The 18983-nt window shown below is 47.6% G+C and overlaps 1 protein-coding gene across 2 annotated transcripts in view; it reads left to right on the top strand.

The window, feature by feature from the left end:
• The first annotated feature begins 578 nt into the window (after window positions 1–578).
• The window catches only part of LOC119325231 (protein CbxX, chromosomal-like), a 23573-nt gene continuing 5168 nt past the window's right edge, over window positions 579–18983 (top strand). Inside the window, exons 1-5 of one of the 2 annotated variants that reach the window (XM_037598977.1) lie at window positions 579–878; window positions 11803–11919; window positions 12029–12127; window positions 12222–12332; window positions 12427–12727. In XM_037598977.1, the coding sequence (XP_037454874.1) occupies window positions 735–878; window positions 11803–11919; window positions 12029–12127; window positions 12222–12332; window positions 12427–12727 (772 nt within the window). In that variant the 5' untranslated portion in view covers window positions 579–734. Of the gene's footprint in view, window positions 879–10952; window positions 11085–11802; window positions 11920–12028; window positions 12128–12221; window positions 12333–12426; window positions 12728–18983 lie in introns of those variants that run through there. The other variant, XM_037598978.1, reaches the window with a different exon arrangement.

Below are 18983 nucleotides of genomic sequence, written 5' to 3'. Positions count from 1 at the left end.
GCTATATTTATTATAGATAGTGTAATGACAGAATTTATAAAGTATGTCAATAGTTGGATCATGTATCCTTGACTTGATAGACAAGCTCAAAGAATTATACTCTTGAGAGTGCATATCTGACATGCTAGATCCTAATTTTGACTTCTTGCATAACCAACTTTCAGTTCAAGGAAGCTTCAGGTCTTACCTTGAAATTTTCTTTTGCCTCTTCCATCCAGCATGGACATGTTTTCTAATTAAAGATTACTGATTGTACATAAAAAAGTTCCTAATAATCTTTTCTACAATAGTCCAACATAATCAAATGAGTCACTAAAACTAGCTGGAAAATACCAAGGAAACCTGCAGGCATGGCTGCCGCAATAATCAATCCTCGTCCCTCGACACTTATGCCAACACTCCCCTTCCTGTGATTCAATTTTCTCTTTATTTCATAACTATATGTGCGTTACACGTGCACGCTTATTAGTGAAACAAAGAAGAAGTTCTGACCACACCCTTGAATTCCCACAAAACACCAAATCATCAAATCAATCAAACTATAGAAAAAGGGGGAAATTGTAAAGGGAGGGCAGGAACAGCGGATGGATTGGTCACCGTCCGTCCTTCCCCTCCCATTCTTCCTCGGCGGTTCCTCCTCACACCACACGCAGCTAGAGGAGCGCGCGCGCGCACGCTCGCACACACACGCGGAGGGGCCATAGGATAGGGCAGTGGAGGGAAGGCGGCAACAGATGCCGGGGCCGGGTAGCCAGAACGGACGGGCGTCGCCGCCCAAGTCCGAGAACATCCACGGCCTCGTGCGCGCTGGCGACGTGGCGGCCGTCCAGAGGAAGCTGCAGGAGAACCCCGCCCTCCTCAACGACAAGAATCCTGTGGTCCGTGCGCATCCTGTTACTTGCGTTCCCTCCTTCCTTGCCTTTCTTCAGCTTCAGACGCACGATCTTTGCTCGTTCCTGGCGTTCTTGACACGTGCAGTGTGGATTGAGCATACGAGATTCGTTAGAAAAGCAGCGTTTGTCGGTGTGAATATGTGGTTTTAGTCAGATTATATGGCCGAGGTTTGATTTTCTTGAGCTCGTTCTTGGATTTCATCCCCGCGTTGGCTATTCGCAATCTTCGCCCGTGACTCTCTGTACATTGCACTTGAACTGCATCGCCACCGTGTTTATTTGCTCCTCTTCGTGTAGTTAATGTGCTTCTTTGCTGTCTATTTCTTCCATTTTTGTGTGTAGGGATACGAGTTCCTTTCCGGAACCAAGAAAGCGCAACTACGATGGTTCTGAATTTTGCTTGTTCCGTGGTGCCGAATTTTGAATTTTCTATTCCTGCCGTGTTAGATTTTTCTTGTTGCCATTTCTGTTTCCTTGGAGTGTGCTGTCCTGCTTCCTTCCAAAAAATCCCCCTTGATTCGTTTGATTGAATATTGGATTTTCTTCATTATTTTGTTCCTTTAATTGTCTATTTGTCTTGGCTTCGATCCCTTTTCTAGATGGCCTGTTACCATTTAAGACGGGTCGCTTTCCCATGTAAATTATGGCATTGCTTTGGTGAACTGGCTAGATTTTACTCTCTGAGAAAACTGAGTATATTTGGATATCCTTGTCCTGTGCCCTCGCACAAGAGCCTTGATATTTGCACGAGTCTGGTTTAGTTTACAACAAAAATTAGGTGACTAACTCCGTCCTAACTTTAGTATAACTCCGTCATGTACTAACTCCGTCCCCAAATAACAAATAAGTGACTCAACTTTGTACTAGCTTTAGTATAAAATTAGTACAAAGCTGAGTCACTTATTTTGGAACGGAGGGAGTACTAGTTAGATGCCCATGCGTTGCCACAGATAAATAAAAAGAGGTGTGTCGGTGCAACAAACCCTGGTGTATGTTGCCCGAACTGTACACAGGCTCGAGGACAAGTTTACAACATCTAAGACAAGGCCAAGCAGAAGAGATAGCTCTTTGAGGAATCAAAGGGCGGATCAAAAAGACCAAGACAAGCCAAAGGAGCAGGATATCACTAAGGAAAAACCTCCCTTGCCGGGCAGGCGAGCCCGGTCAGGTCGAGGCCGCACCAAAGACAAGTCTCGAGACTCCCTTGGCAGGCTTGCCGGGGACGTCGGGGACTCCAACCCCACCAAGACACCACCGCTCCACCGCACAACGACTCAGGTCACTTATCAGTGCGGTGTCGAACCCCCAAGTGATCAAGTGGCTGTCCTCTGGCACGTCGCAGCCATTTGAGGAGAAGATCCACCCTGCATGACACCCGTCCCGAGGCGTGTCAGGCAGACAGGGCGAGGGACAGCCAAAGTAGCGCGGCAAGGCTTGCCGGGCTACTCCCACGACGTGACACTAAGCGGTGCATTTAATGCACCCTGTCCTGTCTGCAGAGTTAGGTATGATAGCACTGTTTGCTTTCTGATCAATGCGTAATGACCACTTTGCCATTGTGGTGACCCCTTGACCTATAAAAGGAGGACCAGGCAACCTTAAAAAGGATTCAGACCCTTGTATACTCGTACGTGCGTAGCTGCCCTTGTCCCAAGGCGACCTTGCCGGGTTTGAGCGTTGCGTCTCCACTACGGTCCTCTCATCAATCCACCAAAGCAGGAGTAGGGTTTTACGCCTCGTGGCGGCCCGAACCTGGGTAAAAACTGCATGAGTCGTCGCTGCCGTGCTGTTCTACGACCTCCGCTCTTTGTGCAACGTGCCCCTCCCCCTTGTCGAACCACAAAGGGGCCAATAGTCCTATAGGTGATCGTGTTGTGCAACGACATCTTTGGCGCGCCAGGTAGGGGGAGGCGCTTGCGCGAACCCGAGGTTGTGACCAGCGCGTCAATCTTCATCATCGTCTTCTTCATCGACGGCTTCATCATCCATGGCGCCCAAGAAAAGGTTCGGCACTTCAGCTCACCCGTCCACCTCGAAGGCCCCCTCGCGTGCAGCCACTGGTGCCAAGGGGGCTAGGGGGTGCATGGGGACGTGTACGCCACGGGGAACGTGACTAGCGTAGGCGGCGCCATCACCGTTCCCCTTGCGGCCGAAGCGGAAGCAGGAGGCGCCGGAGGAGGGCAACATCAACAGCACCCTAGCGGCCTTGCTCCACAAGGTGCGGGTGGGGAGAATGTTATGTCTCCACCTCTCCACCTCACTGAAGGGCACAGCCGCAGCGATGGCGCTCGCTCAAGTGCGAATTGCGACCTTTCCTGCCGCCCCTGCTGCTGGTGCGGCTACGGGGCCCGCGCCATCCCTAGGGCAAGTTAACCAAGACGGTGCGCCGAATGGGGTCATCAATCCCCAAGCGCATCCACCTCGTCGCCACGCCACCCTGGCGACCGGCACGCGGCGACGAGGACACGACGCCACTGCTATCGGCACCGTCAGAAGTCGGGCGACATTGCGATCTGCGTCGTCGTCCGTGCCAGGTACCGCTTCGAAAGCCATGACGCGAGCCCAGCTCCTGTTGAGATTCCCGCCAGCAGCCGATCAAATGGATGAGTGGAGAGCCACCATTCAGAGCCTGATTGGTTTCGCTGAGGCGGGAGGATCACAGCGGGCAGGCCCGCCGCGGCCTCCACAGGCGGCAACAACGGCCCGAGCCGCTGGCCGTACCGAGGGGGTCACTCCAACAGTGCAGTCCCCTCAACGGCAGCCAGCGCAAGGGCCACAGTCAGAACCACGCGACCAAGAACCCGATGATGTGTCGATGGCTTCGTCTGATCCTCGGGCCCGTCGAGACCAGCGGCAGGTCCGGGAAGACATGCAGAGAGAAAATGCGTGTGTTACCATCGAACGACGCCGCGAAACCCGACGCCAGTCCGATAGGCGCAATGGCCCCGACGTTGACGAGCCCATGCCCGGTGGGAACAGGTACCTGCCTTTTAAGTTGGGTGCCCTGCCTTCACTCGTGAGCTACGTCAAGTCCGTTGGTCATCTGCCCGTATGTTCAAGCCAGAGATACCAGAAAAGTATGATGGAAGATTGAACCCGACAGAGTTCTTGAGCATCTACACCATCGCCGTTGAAGCTGCCGGGGGAAGAGATGAAAAGGTATTCGCCAACTACTTCCCTTTGGCACTCAAGCCAAATGTGAGGTCGTGGCTGATGCACTTGCCAGAAAATTCCATCTTGACCTGGGCTGACCTGTGCAATGAGTTTGTTGGCGCCTTCACGGGCGGCCGTCAAGAACCAGGGCGGCCCAGCGACTTGCAACTCCTCCCACAGAAGGAAGGAAAGAGTTTGCGGAAGTATATGCGGAGATTCAGCCAGGAGCACAGGAACATTCCAAACATCCACCCGGCAGCTGTGATTGCTGCATTTCAGTCCAATGTACGCAACCGCAGGATACGTTCCAAGATGAACGTCCGGTTGCCCAAGACTGTGAACGAGCTATATACTTTGGCAGATAAGTGTGCCCGAACAGAGGAGGGGAGGCGCCCGGAGAAGAAGATGGCGTCGACATTGACTCAGAAGACGACGACAGTGCTACCAATCAGAAGAAGAAGAAAAAGAAACGCAACAAGAAAGATGCAATTATATGCGTGGATAAGATGTATTGGGAGGCGGTCGCTGCCGAGGCTTCGGAAGCTACCGTCCCTGCCAAGGGAAGCAAGCAAAGGAGAGAAGCTGTCAAGGATACCGGCAAGGAATTCGGGAAGCGCGCTCTTGCGGAGGGCGCTACGCCTGTCGATGACTTGCCGGAAAGTTCCAATAGCAAGAGAACAAAGGTTGTTGCACTTGCTGTGAAGAAGGTCCCGGCGGGGCTGGTTGGCCTGATGGTACGTTCACTATCAGCTCCACCCTTGACGACAAATAGGAAAGCGCGCTCGTTGCCTTCCTGCGGGCGAATGTCGATGTGTTTGCTTAGCAACCATCTGACATCCCCGGCGTTCCCAGGGAGGTAATTGAGCACCACCTTGCTGTTTGCCCCCATGCCCGGCCCGTCAAGAAGAAGGTCTGGAAGCAAGCTTTGGAGCGGCAACAATTCATTGCTGAAGAGATCAAGAAACTTGAAGTTGCTGGTTTGGTCAGAGGGGTGTTGCATCCAACTTGGTTGGCAAATCCAGTGGTGGTGCGCAAGCGAATGGGAAATGGAGGCTTTGCATACATTTCGCAGATCTAAATAAAGCATGCCCGAAGGACCCCTTCCCCTTGCCGTGCATCGACCAGATTGTGGATTCCACCTCCGGATGTGACCTGCTTTCCTTCTTGGATGCCTACTCCGGCTACCACCAGATATTCATGTCCAAGGAAGATGAGGAGAAGACCGCGTTCGTAACCCCATGTGGCACGTATTGCTTTGCACGAATGCCCTTTGGGTTAAAGAGCGCCGGGTCCACCTTTGCAAGAGCCGTGCAGATTGGTTTTGAGCCTCAATTGCACAGGAATATTGAAGCTTACATGGATGACATCGTGGTCAAGACCAATGGCAGATCAACCCACATTCAAGATTTGGAAGAGACCTTTGCGAATCTGCGCAAGATCAACTTGAAGCTTAATCCAGAGAAGTGTGTGTTTGGCGTTCCCTCCGGCAAGCTACTTGGCTACTTTGTGTCTCACCGAGGTATAGAAGCCAACCCTGACAAGATCAGAGCAATTGAGCAGCTTCAAGCACCCAGGACAGTCAAGGATGTGAGGCGTTTAACTGGATGTGTTGCCGCACTGAGCAGGTTCCCAAGTCCGCCGAGTGCGCCTTGCCGTTCTTCAAAATTTTGAAGAAGGCAGGCCCCATGAAGTGGACCCCGGAGGCAGAAGCAGCGCTGCAAGACTTAAAAACCTACCTTTTCTCTGTTCCCACCTTGGTTGCTCCTAAACCACAAGAGCCGTTGCTGCTATATCTAGCAGCGACCAATCAAGTGGTTAGTGCAGCCTTGGTGGCGTAGCGGGAAATGGAAGAAGGAGCAGCGGCAGCTACTGCCCTTCCCGGAGAAGGAGGTGAACTAGACACGGCAGGGTTGAGCGCGGATCAAGAGAAAGAGGGGCAGGATAGTGACGGCAATTCCAAGACCGTGGCAAGGAAGAAGATAGTGCAGCGACCAGTTTACTTTGTTAGCTCCCTATTGCAGGGGGCTAGATCAAGGTATTCTGGGGTACAGAAATTAATCTTCGGCCTCATCATGGCCTCGAGGAAGCTGCGCCACTACTTTCAATCCCACGAGATTACAATCGTCACCCGTTTCCCTCTGCAACGCATATTGAGGAATCCTGAAGCCACCGGCAGGATAGTTGAATTGGCACTGGAATTATCTAGCTTTGGACTGAAGTATGAAAGCACCTCAACCATTCAGAGCAAAGCACTGACAGAGTTTATCGCAAAATGGACACCCCCCGCACTGCAGTCGACTCAGCGCCTACGTTTACGACAGCCGCATCTCCTACGACCTCGGACCAGACTCACTCCCCGCGCGTCAACGCAAGCGTTCGGCATCGTCATCCCTGAGCGAGAGCACTGGGCCTGCCCGGGTCTCCACCCCTCGACATAACAAAGGAAGAGACAAGAAGTAAAAGGGGAAAGGTGCGTAGATGGACATCTCCGCTCCCTCTCACACCCCTTTTTATAGGCAAGACTGGGGCTAGGGGCTGGTCCTTCACCCCCACCCGCGAAGGACTCTTTTTGATCCAACCCATCGAAGCTGCCGACGACGGTCGGATCAGAGTACCGCCCTCTTACACCAATCCAAGAAGGCTAGACCTTTGCCCTGGCGCTCTTTCCCGCACCACGCGCCTCCGTTACCTACCCCAGTCGATGCATGCAGCATATGTGGCAAAGGATAAGGGCGTGGTGGAATGAGTGAATTGACAGTTACTCCCCCGTGGGTTAAAGTCATTCACGGGCCATTACATAAATGGCCCCACCACGATTGGCATCACACAACGCGCGGGAAAACCGGAAACTGACTCAAGCACAGGTTAATGAAGAAGCAAAGAAGACATCAAAGGAGGAGCTACCACTAGCTCTTCACCTATGTATTGGATAGGGCCTACCCTGACGACGCTCAGCAGCGCGTTCAGGCCAGGCCCGGGGGCTCCCGTCGGTGCAACATACCCTGGTGTATGTTGCCCAGACTGTACACAGACCGAGGACAAGTTTACAACATCTGAGACAAGGCCAAGTAGAAGAGATAACTCTTTGAGGAATCAAAGGGCGGATCAAGAAGACCAAGACAAGCCAAAAGAGCAAGATATCACTAAGGAAAAACCTCCCTTGCCGGGCAGGCGAGCCCGGTCAGGTCGAGGCCGCACCGAAGACAAGTCTCGAGACTCCCCCGGCAGGCCTGCCGGGGACGTCGGGGACTCCAACCCCGCCAAAACACCACCGCTCCACCGCACAGCGACTCAAGTCACTTATCAGTGTGGTGTCGAACCCCCAAGTGTTTAAGTGGCTGTCCTCTGTCACGTGGCAGCCATTTGAGGAGAAGATCCACCCTGCTTGACACCCTTCCGAGGCGTGTCAGGCAGACAGGGCGAGAGACAGCTAAAGTAGCGCGGCAAGGCTTGCCGGGCTACTCCCACGACGTGACACTAAGCGGTGCATTTAATGCACCCTGTCCTGTCTGCAGAGTTAGTTGATAGCATTGTTTGCTATCTGATCAGTGTGTAATGACCACTTTGCCATTGTGGTGACCCGTTGACCTATAAAAGAAGGACCGAGGCAGCCTTAGAAAGGATTCGGACCCTTGTATACTCGTACGCGCGTAGCTGCCCTTGTCCCAAGGCGATCTTGCCGGGCTTGAGCGCTGCGTCTCCACTACGGTCCTCTCATCAATCCACCAGAGCAGGCGTAGGGTTTTACGCCTCGTGGCGGTCCGAACCTGGGTAAAAACTGCATGAGTCGTCGCTGCCGTGCTGTTCTACGGCCTCCGTTCTTTGTGCAACGTGCCCCTCCCCCTTGCCGAACCACAAAGGGGCAGATGGTCCCATAGGTGATCGTGTTGTGCAACGACAAGGTGTCATCATAACAATGTTGCTCATATAATAAAATTGAGATGAAAAGACGTATGCATTTCAAGAAGAAACAAAAAGAATTACAAACATGTGTATTTTAGGTCTTGGATGCAAGATAGAAGTAAGAAAGCATGAATAAACAAACTTTAACTGAGGCACTACAACTGCAAGGACAGATAATCATGACAATTTTCAGAAAACAATCATCACTCAAATGTCTTCTTTCGTTTATTTGCCACTATTTCTTTACTTTTATACTTTCCGTCCATGTCCTAACCTAGCTTCTAGTATGTCCTTTGCTGAACAAACAAAGAAAAGGAGCAAAAAAAAGAAAAAAAAGAAGAAGAAACAACGAGAACATTACCAGATATGATGCACAAAATAGAGTGGCGGTACACAATCAAGTCTTTATTGTCCACTGCATAACCAATGAAAGATTGCACATCAATGTTCTTTTATGCTTTCTTAAAATCAATCGTCTGATGGAGCATATGGGTCTCAACAAGAGAAACGCGCTATCACGAAGTTACGTCACAAAAAACTAACAAAGATTGTAATCTTGTTATTAAACTTGGATATACTGTAAAGGGATATGTGTGATAAGCAACTTCTGAATGAAAATTAAGTTATTGCTATTTAGGTCGTTAGCCCTACCTTTAAAAAGTAAATAATCCCCAAAAAGGGGCAGAGGTAACACGATATCTCCTCTTGCCACAAAGCAGAGTATCTTCCATATAAAAAGCAGAGTGCCTCCCCTCACTATTTTAATTGTTACATTGGAGTACCAATGTAAAAAGGCAGAGTATCTTCCTTTACTACAGAACAGCTCATACCCAAGCACAAGAAATCAGACAAACTTTCAGCCTCTGCTTTGCCCTTTGTACACTGCACACCTCCACTCCACTCGCCTCTACCACTGGGGTGTGATCTCTTTGATTTGTCATCTCCGGCAAGCGTTGTTTAATTAAAAAGAAAATCAATGGCGATGTTATACAATCTGAAACATTTACACATATACACTGTTATACACAGATTATACACACGATTCACCCCTTTATTAGATAGGTGCCTTGGATTATGTTACATCTTGCAAACAAATACTCAACGCACAGCAAGCCACTGAAGGCAATGCTCTTGGCAGGCAACCTTTGTTGTATATATATCATTAGATTACTACTTAATGGAACAAACGTTCACCCTCTTCTTACATTAGATTAAGCTTGGACTAAAACCAAAGACACCTACTGCCTTCTACTCAGCAAAACAGTAAAATTAATATATTTTTTGTCCAGCCAGGAAATCTATGCTTAGTAAGATTGGAATCTTCTGGCTGTTTTTTTTAGCAAATCTCGGTTATCTTGAATTTATTTCTTGTGTTGATGCCGATGCTTATTATAACTACCTTCCTTGGTGAGAAACACCTTGAAAAATACCAGCCGACTTAGATCAAGCACAAACACTTTAGGCTATAGTTCTGTAGGATACCAGGTGCTGGAATATTTACATGTTGATCTGAATATGACAAAATATGACTACTGATAAAGAAAAAATATATCATCCTCACCTATGCCAATATTCAAATGGCTAATGACATACTCGTCCCTACAGCTGGTAACCACAACGCAACACCTTCCCGCTGCCTGCATTCTCCACGCTTTCCCATCTCTGTGTCATGATCATGGAGCTCGCCCTTGTTGCCACCACCCTAAAATTCAGAAATAGTATAGCCCTACAATGCGAAATTTAGTCAGTTTGAAGTCCAACAAGGAACTGAGTAACTTGGTCGTCTTCTTTGTGATGATATGAAACACCCAGCGTAAGATCTGAGACCATCACTGCATACATGTATACATGAAATTACTCGTAGTTTTTACCTCGTATCTAGAAGGCATAATTGTTGTGAACATGTAAATGTCTGAAGTATGAAGCGGCTTTGACAATAATTACATTGACTATACTTTCTCGTAAGTTGAACTATCGTGCAAACAAGCCACCAACTAACTTCAGTATGAACACAAAAATGAGCAAATAACACATCAATCAAGTGAAAGCAATGATCACCTCACATTCAGGGTCTGTCATGGTCATTCAGGTTGCTGTTATTTCCAAAAATGAACATTAAAGCAAGTATCCAAGTTGCTTCTCTGAAAGTTGTCTGTGTGAACTTCAAACATGTCCATGGAAAGCAATTTTAGATGACTGACCCTAGTATATAAATTGATTTCTATTGGGCTGCAAGAGTAGTTTATAGACGGTTCGACTGTTGCGCTCTTTGGGCAGGAATCTCCACTTAACAGCAAGAATTCACATACATGATTCTTTTTTTTTTGTTATCCCTGAAGGGAAAATATTCATCACTGAACACCTTCAGCAGACCATTGTTGTATAATTGAATCTTATTACTTAAGGATTTGTGAAGTGATTAGGCAAAAACATCAAGGAAGTCCAAACATGGTGGACGTAATTTAGAATCCAAGATTTCCGTCTCGTCCATATATTCAAGTTCAAACATGAACTGCAGTTCACTAAGCTATAATCCAACTAATTCAGAACTGACATGGTGTACCTTGTGGAGACGTAAATAGAGCACAAATCTGAAGAGGCGGCGATGTGCTCGGATGGAAGAGAAAGAAGCGGGGCAGAGCGCGACGAACGGTCTGCTTGCTCCTTGACGCAGCGTTGCACTGTGCTCGTGAGGCCGCGCTGAAGTTCTTGAGCGAGCTCCCCAGCAGTTTATGCGACCTCCAAGCTGTCTGGCGATGGCGAACAAGCGTGCCGGCAGGGTATGTGGCCTCCATGCAATCCCGGCGGCGACGAGCAAGTGACTCAGGCAGTGGGCATGGCCTCACTGCATGCAACACTGGCGACAGCGAGCGAGCATGGCAGGGGAAACTGAGCGTGCGGAGAGCGGAGGAGAAACAGCGAGGAAAATGGATGACGAAGCCGGGGAGAAATCGGGTGGGCGCAGCAAGGGGTTGCAGTTTCTCTAATTTGAATTTGGGGATTGGGATTGAAGGAGAGAGGCGGCAGGACAGAGGGATTGGGGGAGGCCATGAGGAGGCAATGGGATGGACGACGCGAGATGATTGTGGAAGAATGGCCGGTGCTAGCAGGCGCTTGGCAGTAAAATTTTGTTAGGTAATATTTCCTTCGATCAAAGCACATGTAAACCTTCATGTGCCTGAGTGGGAGGGCAGCGTTTAGACTCTTGCCGCTGCACGTTTCTTTATTCCTTCTTGACGAAGAGGCAGACGGACCATCAGGACGAACTGGTTCTTTTATAGGAGTAAAGATTTTATTACGTCATTGTCAAAACTATACCAGAAGGGGAGCCTTGGCGCAGTGGTAAAGTTGCTGCCTTGTGACCATGAGGTCATGGGTTCAAGTCCTGGAAACAGCCTCTTACAGAAATGTAGGGAAAGGCTGCGTACTATAGACCCAAAGTGGTCGGACCCTTCCCTGGACCCCTTCCACAATCAACTTTACTTTGGGTCTATAGTCCTTTTCTGCTTGCATTTCAGAAAATAGCATATGATAAAATTTACAATGACCATTTTCTACAATGACATATCTCCCACTGTGGCCAAATAGAACGCTTTTACAAAAATATTTACTTGACATGATCCTATACCTAGAGCTAACATCATGTATTACCCAATTGTGACATTCTAGAATAGGAAGGAAAGTCTGATTTTGAGAACGTGAATATGAGCGGGTGAATGACAGCTTAATTGCATGGAATTTGACTAGATCCCAGACAACCGTGGCTATACGTTCTTTGTCTATTCCTTTGAATTAGCCATGGGTAATGTTGTCCACAAACTGCGTATCTTACTTTTTTTTATGTACGATGCAGATGTGCCAAACACCACTTCATGTCGCAGCTGGATACAATAATACTGAGATAGTGAAATTCCTTCTTGATTGGCAAGGGCAAGGTGCAGATAGGGTTGAGGTGGAGGCAAAGAACATGGTAACTAAAGTACCACATTTGCTAGTACCTTATTAGCTCCTCTGCCCAGTTTTCTTTCCTTCTATGATTTGAGATTATCATATAAACTACCAATTCCGTTGCTCTTCAGTACGGAGAGACACCCCTGCATATGGCAGTAAAAAATAGTTCTTATGAATCAGCAAAATTGCTCCTTGAACGTGGTGTACATACAGGAGCCAAAGCAAATGTAAGATCTATCCATTTACTTTCTATTTTCTTTTTTAGGCCACCTGAGTTGACTAAATTCACACACTTAATATGTGTAATTCATATTGTTGCAGAATGGCATGTCACCATTGCATTTAGCTGTCTGGCATGCACTTCAAACCGGAGATTGCAGCACCGTCAATTTGTTGCTAAGCTATAATGCAGATTGCAATGCTAAAGATGATGTACGTACAGTTGATTCCCTAATAATGGTTCAATTACTTTCTGTACAACTGTATCAGAAATAGTAAACGTTGTTCTATCACATGTTGCCCCCAGGAAGGCAAAATCCCCTTAAATCATATCCCAGGAGGAGCTGGCAATGAGATGCTGCTCCAGCTCCTCACTCGCCATATGGAAGAACAAAGAAAACAAAAAGCCCTCATGACATGTCATGAACAACAGTCAATGGCGGAGTTTGAAGAAGCAATATCACAAATCGTGGGGTTGCAAGAGCTGAAAATGCAATTACGTCGATGGGCCAGGGGAATGCTTTTTGATGAAAAGCGCCGGGCTATGGGCTTAGGGATTGCTACCAGAAGAGCTCCCCACATGGCATTTCTGGGCAATCCAGGAACAGGTGGTGATCCACACAGAAGCTACCCTTTTTCTATTACAAAAATCCTTTTCAGTTCTCAGCATGATTTATCATTATGGAATTCATTGTTAGAGCACCTCTAGTAGAATTCCTAAAATGGGACACCCTAAAACCATTTTTAGGTCAATCCCTAAAAGTTTTCAGAGATTCCAGGGTGCTCCAGTCTAGTCTAGCAGATTCTCCAAAGCTGCAATCCCTATATTTTTTTTTGAGCATCAGTACAGAGACAAGCGCTCATATACACGCGCGTACACTCACCCCTATGAACGCACACACGCACACCCTACCCCTGTGAGCACCTCCGAGAGACTGAGCCGGCATATCATCTTGAGATTTACGAAGTCACCGTAGGCGCCTCGTCGTCGACGGGAACGTCTCCTCCCACTGAAAGCGCATCGCTGGAAATCCTGAAATAAATCCAGGAATAATGCGAGCACCAGGATTTGAACCCTGATGGGTTGGGGATACCACTGTCCACCTAACCAACTCAACCACGGGTTGATTTGTTTCCTCCATTTCTCTTCTCTTTGTGATTCACCCCATTACAACTCCATTTTCACATCATATTCAAACTCTTATTTTCTACCCCACACAATCAATGATATTGCAATGCCATAACTTTGAAATTTTCATATTCAAACTCAAACACAACATAGCATCTAAGATGCACGACATGATCCGAAGTAGTTCGTTACTGATATAGGACCAACCTATGGTGTGTCCCGATCTTCAGGAATTGGAGGTGGATTTGGAGGGAGATCACGAATAACACGGAGAGCACAAGGCGAAATAGGGAAAACACAAGAGGAGAACACTCTATTGGAGAAGATCCACACACAAGTACTCAAATCTCAAGTCAAAGTGGTGCATCACAAGCATTCAACAACAATGGAAAGTAAAGATAACTAGGGTAGTTCTTCCCCAATCTCTAAGAGATGTGTGTGTGTGCGCGCGCGCGCGCGTGTGTCTGTGTGTGTGGGGGGGGGGGTCTTAGAGAGATGGTCTTCCCCAAATCTCTAAAAGAGATGGAGGCCTTGGTTAATCCCTTGGGATTCTTCTCCTAATGGAGGTCTTGATCCTCCAAGATGAGATAAAGATGAGCAAAGCTCTCTTAAGATCTATTCATATGCTTTGCTAACCCTAAAATGGAGGAGGTATATATAGGTCCAAGGCATGAAGGGGTAAGTGGTGGCAACAAGGGAAAGGTACATGGGCCTTGCACAAATTATGCGCGCAGGCAACACCACCAGACAGTCCGGTTGGGAGGACCGGACAATTTGGTCGATTAGACCCCTTGACCGGACAGTCTGGTCAGTCCAAAGAGCCCCGGGTGCGGCTCGAGCGGTGATTGGACAGTTTGGTCCGCCTGACCGGACAAGTAGTGCTACTTTTGCACACCTTCTTTCGTTGCTCCGTCTTCTTCCGTCGCCGCTTCCATGCTTCCCTCGCAGATGGTTTAGGCGTACCCTTGTGCTTCCACTCCTTGATACGCGCGAAGCTCTGCTCAAACCTATACATGTACGAGGGAGGGTCAAGTATATCATCCAAGAGAGAACCAACTAGACACACATAAAGGTTATAATTAACCTTAGTATGCGTGATGCACGTGTCCCTTTGCGATGGAGCCAACCCCCCTCCCCCCCAAAAAAGATCCAACCTCTGATCAAAGTTCAAATCACTATGGGAAAGAGAAAAGAGAGAGACCGGAGTCGACGCAAGAGTGGAACTTGTCAAACACCATGTACTCATCATCTTCACGGTCTATATGGCCACTCTCCAATGTCGCTCCTCAATCCATGACATGTATATATGCAAACAATAAGGAAACAACAATGAAAGTGTAGCCCATTCTTCATGCTCATATCAAGATGGCTCAAAGGGAAAGAATTCACCTTAGGAAGGTTCCCGAAGAACTTGTTGGCAAGCATAGTGTATATCTTCTCGTGGGCAAGATGTCTCATGGCAACACCACCTTGTGATTCCTTCAAATGAGCAAACGGAACCAACAGTTTGGAACACAAAGGTGGTTAGCGTGAGCACAATAGCCATCATTCATGTGGTGATTCACCCAACAAGTGTTGTCATTGTGCTCAGTATAATGTGTGCCACGAGGATGAGGAGTATGTGCCATTCACCTCAATTCATACCGTTCCTCACGTCGGGCTTGTTCATCATCTTGCGCTTCTCGTTCTCTTCTTTGGCGCTCTTGGTGTTGGAATTGAGCGTCACGGAGTGCTCATTGTGCTTCGTTTCCTTGGCGAAGGGTGTCTTATTCTTCTTGGCGCATTTGTTGCTCAAGGGCATCTTGTTCTTCATGACGGCGTCGCTCACGCTCTAAGATGCGGTCTTGTAATCCATTGTCGCGGATTGGAGGTGAAGCTTGTCGATCGTGGCGTTGGTCTCGAAGACGAGCACGAGGCGGTATGGAACTTGCATTGGATGGGGGCTCCAAAGATTGGTGACTTGAGCGTCTTCTCCTTGATGAGGACGAAGATGATGAAGACTTGCGGTTGACCATCAATGCTCGAAGTTCATCCATTTGAGTTGTAATCTTGGCGTCGAGGTACTCCCTTGTCCGCGCTTCGGATTGGGATGACATTGGCGAGACCATTGATGCAGTCGTTCAAGACACCAATGGAATCATGCATCACTCATTGGAGCCGAAGTGATCAGTTTTGGTGACGGAGTTGTTTGCGTCTTCGTTGTAGTCGAAGACCGGGTTCGATGCGCTTGGCCTATCCATGACAAGACTCGAGCAAAGGTTAGTAGGAAATGAGAGAACAATACCAAATTACCTTTCCCAAGGTTGAGAATGTATCGAGTATCACTCAATGTGAATGCTATAATAGTGGAATTGGTACCAGACTTGTTTCTCACACCTACAAAGTAAAGCTTGTCGAGGAGCTCGGTTAGGATAATTGGCACAAAATTCAAGCAAGTTTAAGTCAAGATATGCAAAATGTTGAAGAGGATTCACAAATTGCAAGTAAAGCAAATAGATCAATAGCCATGAGTGGTACATGGGAACACGCACACAGATGTGCAACCAAGGAATGCACAAAATGTGTTTCCACGGAAAAGCTCATGTTGCACAACGCGAGAGAGACACTAGCACGATTGCTCAAATGGGCGAGATATGTCCTTGTGCACCAACCTATAAGAACGAAACATGTCTTCTATCCCAAGTATGCTTAAAAGCTTTTCTCCCGTTTTTATGCTTCCTTGCCAAGATGCTTGATGCACGAGCCGATGTAGCAATTATGTATGCACGGGAGTAACTTATGACACAAGAGATGATAACAAGACTGATGCACGCAATTGCAGCTATGCGTAGTATGTATCACTACAGTGCACAAGTAACTTGGCCCGACAATACTCAAATGGCTAGTCTCAACGGGCAAGTGACACAGAAGGCTTGGGGCTAACAATGCAATGGCAAGGGAAGGTGAGATGATGAAGGAATTGATACCTACATCAACATACCTTCGTCGAGGTCGGAGAAGTTACTGTCCTTGCTTACGGTCATGGTGTCAAAGGGTGAAGTGGTCGTTGTCGATGACGAGTTCGTAGGCGATGATGAATGACGGTGATTTTGATGTCGTCGCATCCCTAATTAGCCGAAACACATTAGGAAATGGAAAACCGCAACTCAAAATCTCAAATAAAATGGGTCAAAATTAGGTTATGAAGCGGAAGGTAGGTTATCGTGGGCGAAATGGGTGGTATTGCAGAAGGTATGGTGGTGTAAAGGTTGCTACGTATGCGAAAGGCTTGGTGGTGGGGCTTAGTTTTTTTTTTGGATTTTTAGTTTCGATAGGCTGAAGCCGGATGATCTGGACTAGGTTTCAGATTGTCTGGGCGTTGGCTGGATCGTGGGGGATGGGATCCGGATGATCCGGGCAAGTCAACTCGTGGAGAAAACTGCTCGGGATGAACTCGAAATTTTGGGGATAATTTTTTGGGGGTGGATTTCGTGGTGGGGAAAGGTGTGGGGGTTGGGGAAGGCCCGATCCACTTGCCAAACAACAAATTCATGGATCCAAATGAACAAATTCTCACAAGAACCAACAAAATGAAAAAAAAATGGTGGGGCTATTTTTGGTGGGAATTTTCAAAATTGTGTGAAAAGAAACAAAAATAGGCCAGAAAGTGAGAGGGTGGAGTGACTCCACGATGTGAATCAACCTTGCTTTGATCGAAGATGATGTAGGGTGGAACCCTAGATGGCTAATCTTTTCACACTTGGAGGGGGAAAAGGAAGAACTACCAAATCACAAGAGGGAAAATCACTCAGACAAGTCCAAATCACACATCGACTAGAATAACACACATGAGATTCACAAGAATATAAGAACAATCCAAGGGAAGTAGCACTAGGGTAGAGTTCATCTCAAATCCTAAGGAGATGAGGGCTTGGAGATCTCAAAAGATCCTTCTCCCATGGGAGGTCTTGGTGATCCTATGATGGAGATTGCTACCGACTGATAGTACTCCCTAGCCATGGTTGGGTATGGAATCATCGAACTCACGATACAGAGACGTGGAGAGGAAGAAAGAGTCGAGGAAGAAGACTTGTTTCAGAGGAAGGAGAAGCTAAGTATCTTCTCCATGACAATCTTGGTGGTACCTAAGTGTGCACAGGGTCTCCGCTTGAGGTAGCATCCATGTCTCACGTGAAGTGAAGGGAAGCTCAATAATGAGAGAAGACAACTCGTTCTTGATAGCTCGTTTACGTGCTCTCGTCAACTTGGTGCTTGGGGCGATGGTGGTGTATCCATGCGGATGACCGTAGGGTGCTCCGCACCAGAATGTCTCAACTCATCACCATATGCCCGCCATGGTTGAAGAGAAAGTCATGCTCAACCATCTCATTACCGTCGCTAAGGATGAAGGCCATAAGGTGTGGATCATCATCATTCACCGCCATGATGACCAAAAGGGAATATCCCATGCTTGGCCATCTCACATGTGGTGACCCCGAAGATGGAGTGGTCTCCCTTGCTTGTAGTTGGCCGCCTTGATGTTGGCGTCGTAGCTTCTTGTCAGTGATGGTGTCGGTGTAGGTGTGATCTGGAAGTAGATGGTAGCTTGGACGCATGTGCATTTGAACGCCTTCTTGAAGGTGATCTTGAAGAAGGACAAGACTTGCGGTTCTTGAGCATTTGCTGAAGAAGCTCTACTTGTGTGTTCACCCTGGCGCCAATCTTGGCATCCCAAAGGTCCATCTCAGCATCAAACTTGTCATTGTTGGACGAAATCAAGCAATTTGAAGTCCATAATATGTAAAAGTTGGAAGAGAATCACAATGAACTCAAAATGGCAGGGAAGTGTTCGCGAAAGGATGGATACTGAAGCAAAAGGAAAATCACACGTGGAGATAAATGGGGTAATGCAACTGTAGGGATGAGCAATATAATATTGCCTAATGAACACTAAGCTTGTGTTGCACAAGCACAAGGAGAGATGCTAGCTTGGTTGCATGATAGGGCAAGATTCGCAACTTGGCACCAACCTATGTATGTAAGCGTAACGTTTCCTGTTTCAAGTATTCTTAATTCCTTATGCACAATTATCTTTTGCTCAAAATGATCTTGCTTATAAGATTTTGTGACTCTTGCTCTTTCTTTCTCTTTCTTTTGTACGCTCTTTTTTGCACTTCTCTTCGTCTCACCACTTTCTTGAGCCTCGACCAAATATGCAAGACAAGTATCACAATATGATGCTAGGAGTAAACTATAACATGATATTATGCAATCACTAAGGTGCTCAAATTCACAAGGCCCGACAACACTCGGATAGCTAATCTCAATAGGTTTGAAAGGTATTCGCAAAGAATGGTGGGGCTGTCAAGTGTAATGGCAAGGAAGGCAAAGTTTGTGAAGGAATGGATACCTTCGTCACACTTTACCTTTCACAAAGTCGGAGGTACCGACCTTGCTTCCGATTGAAGGTGTCAAAGTATGGAGTAATTGCCGGTGTAGGCGAGCTTGGTTGTTGATGTAGTTGATGTAGAGGTACAAGTATTGTTGTAGACGTCCAAGGTCTTAAGCCAGCGAAGATAAGCTTGATAGGTGGAGGAGATATTCTTTGACGATGAAGTACCTCCAAATTTTTCTTGGCCAAAAGATGTGGAAACCAATGTGAGGATTAAAAGCACACCGATAGCTTCAAAGCGAGCCCAAGAACACTGAAATCGGAGTCTGGATGTGGAAGTTATGGCCAAAACATGGAACCAGCC

The sequence above is a fragment of the Triticum dicoccoides genome, chromosome 6B (assembly GCF_002162155.2).
Source record: "Triticum dicoccoides isolate Atlit2015 ecotype Zavitan chromosome 6B, WEW_v2.0, whole genome shotgun sequence".
NCBI lineage: Eukaryota > Viridiplantae > Streptophyta > Magnoliopsida > Poales > Poaceae > Triticum > Triticum dicoccoides.
Note: the sequence above shows the minus strand (reverse complement) of the source record. Positions and strands in the feature narration are given on the sequence as shown.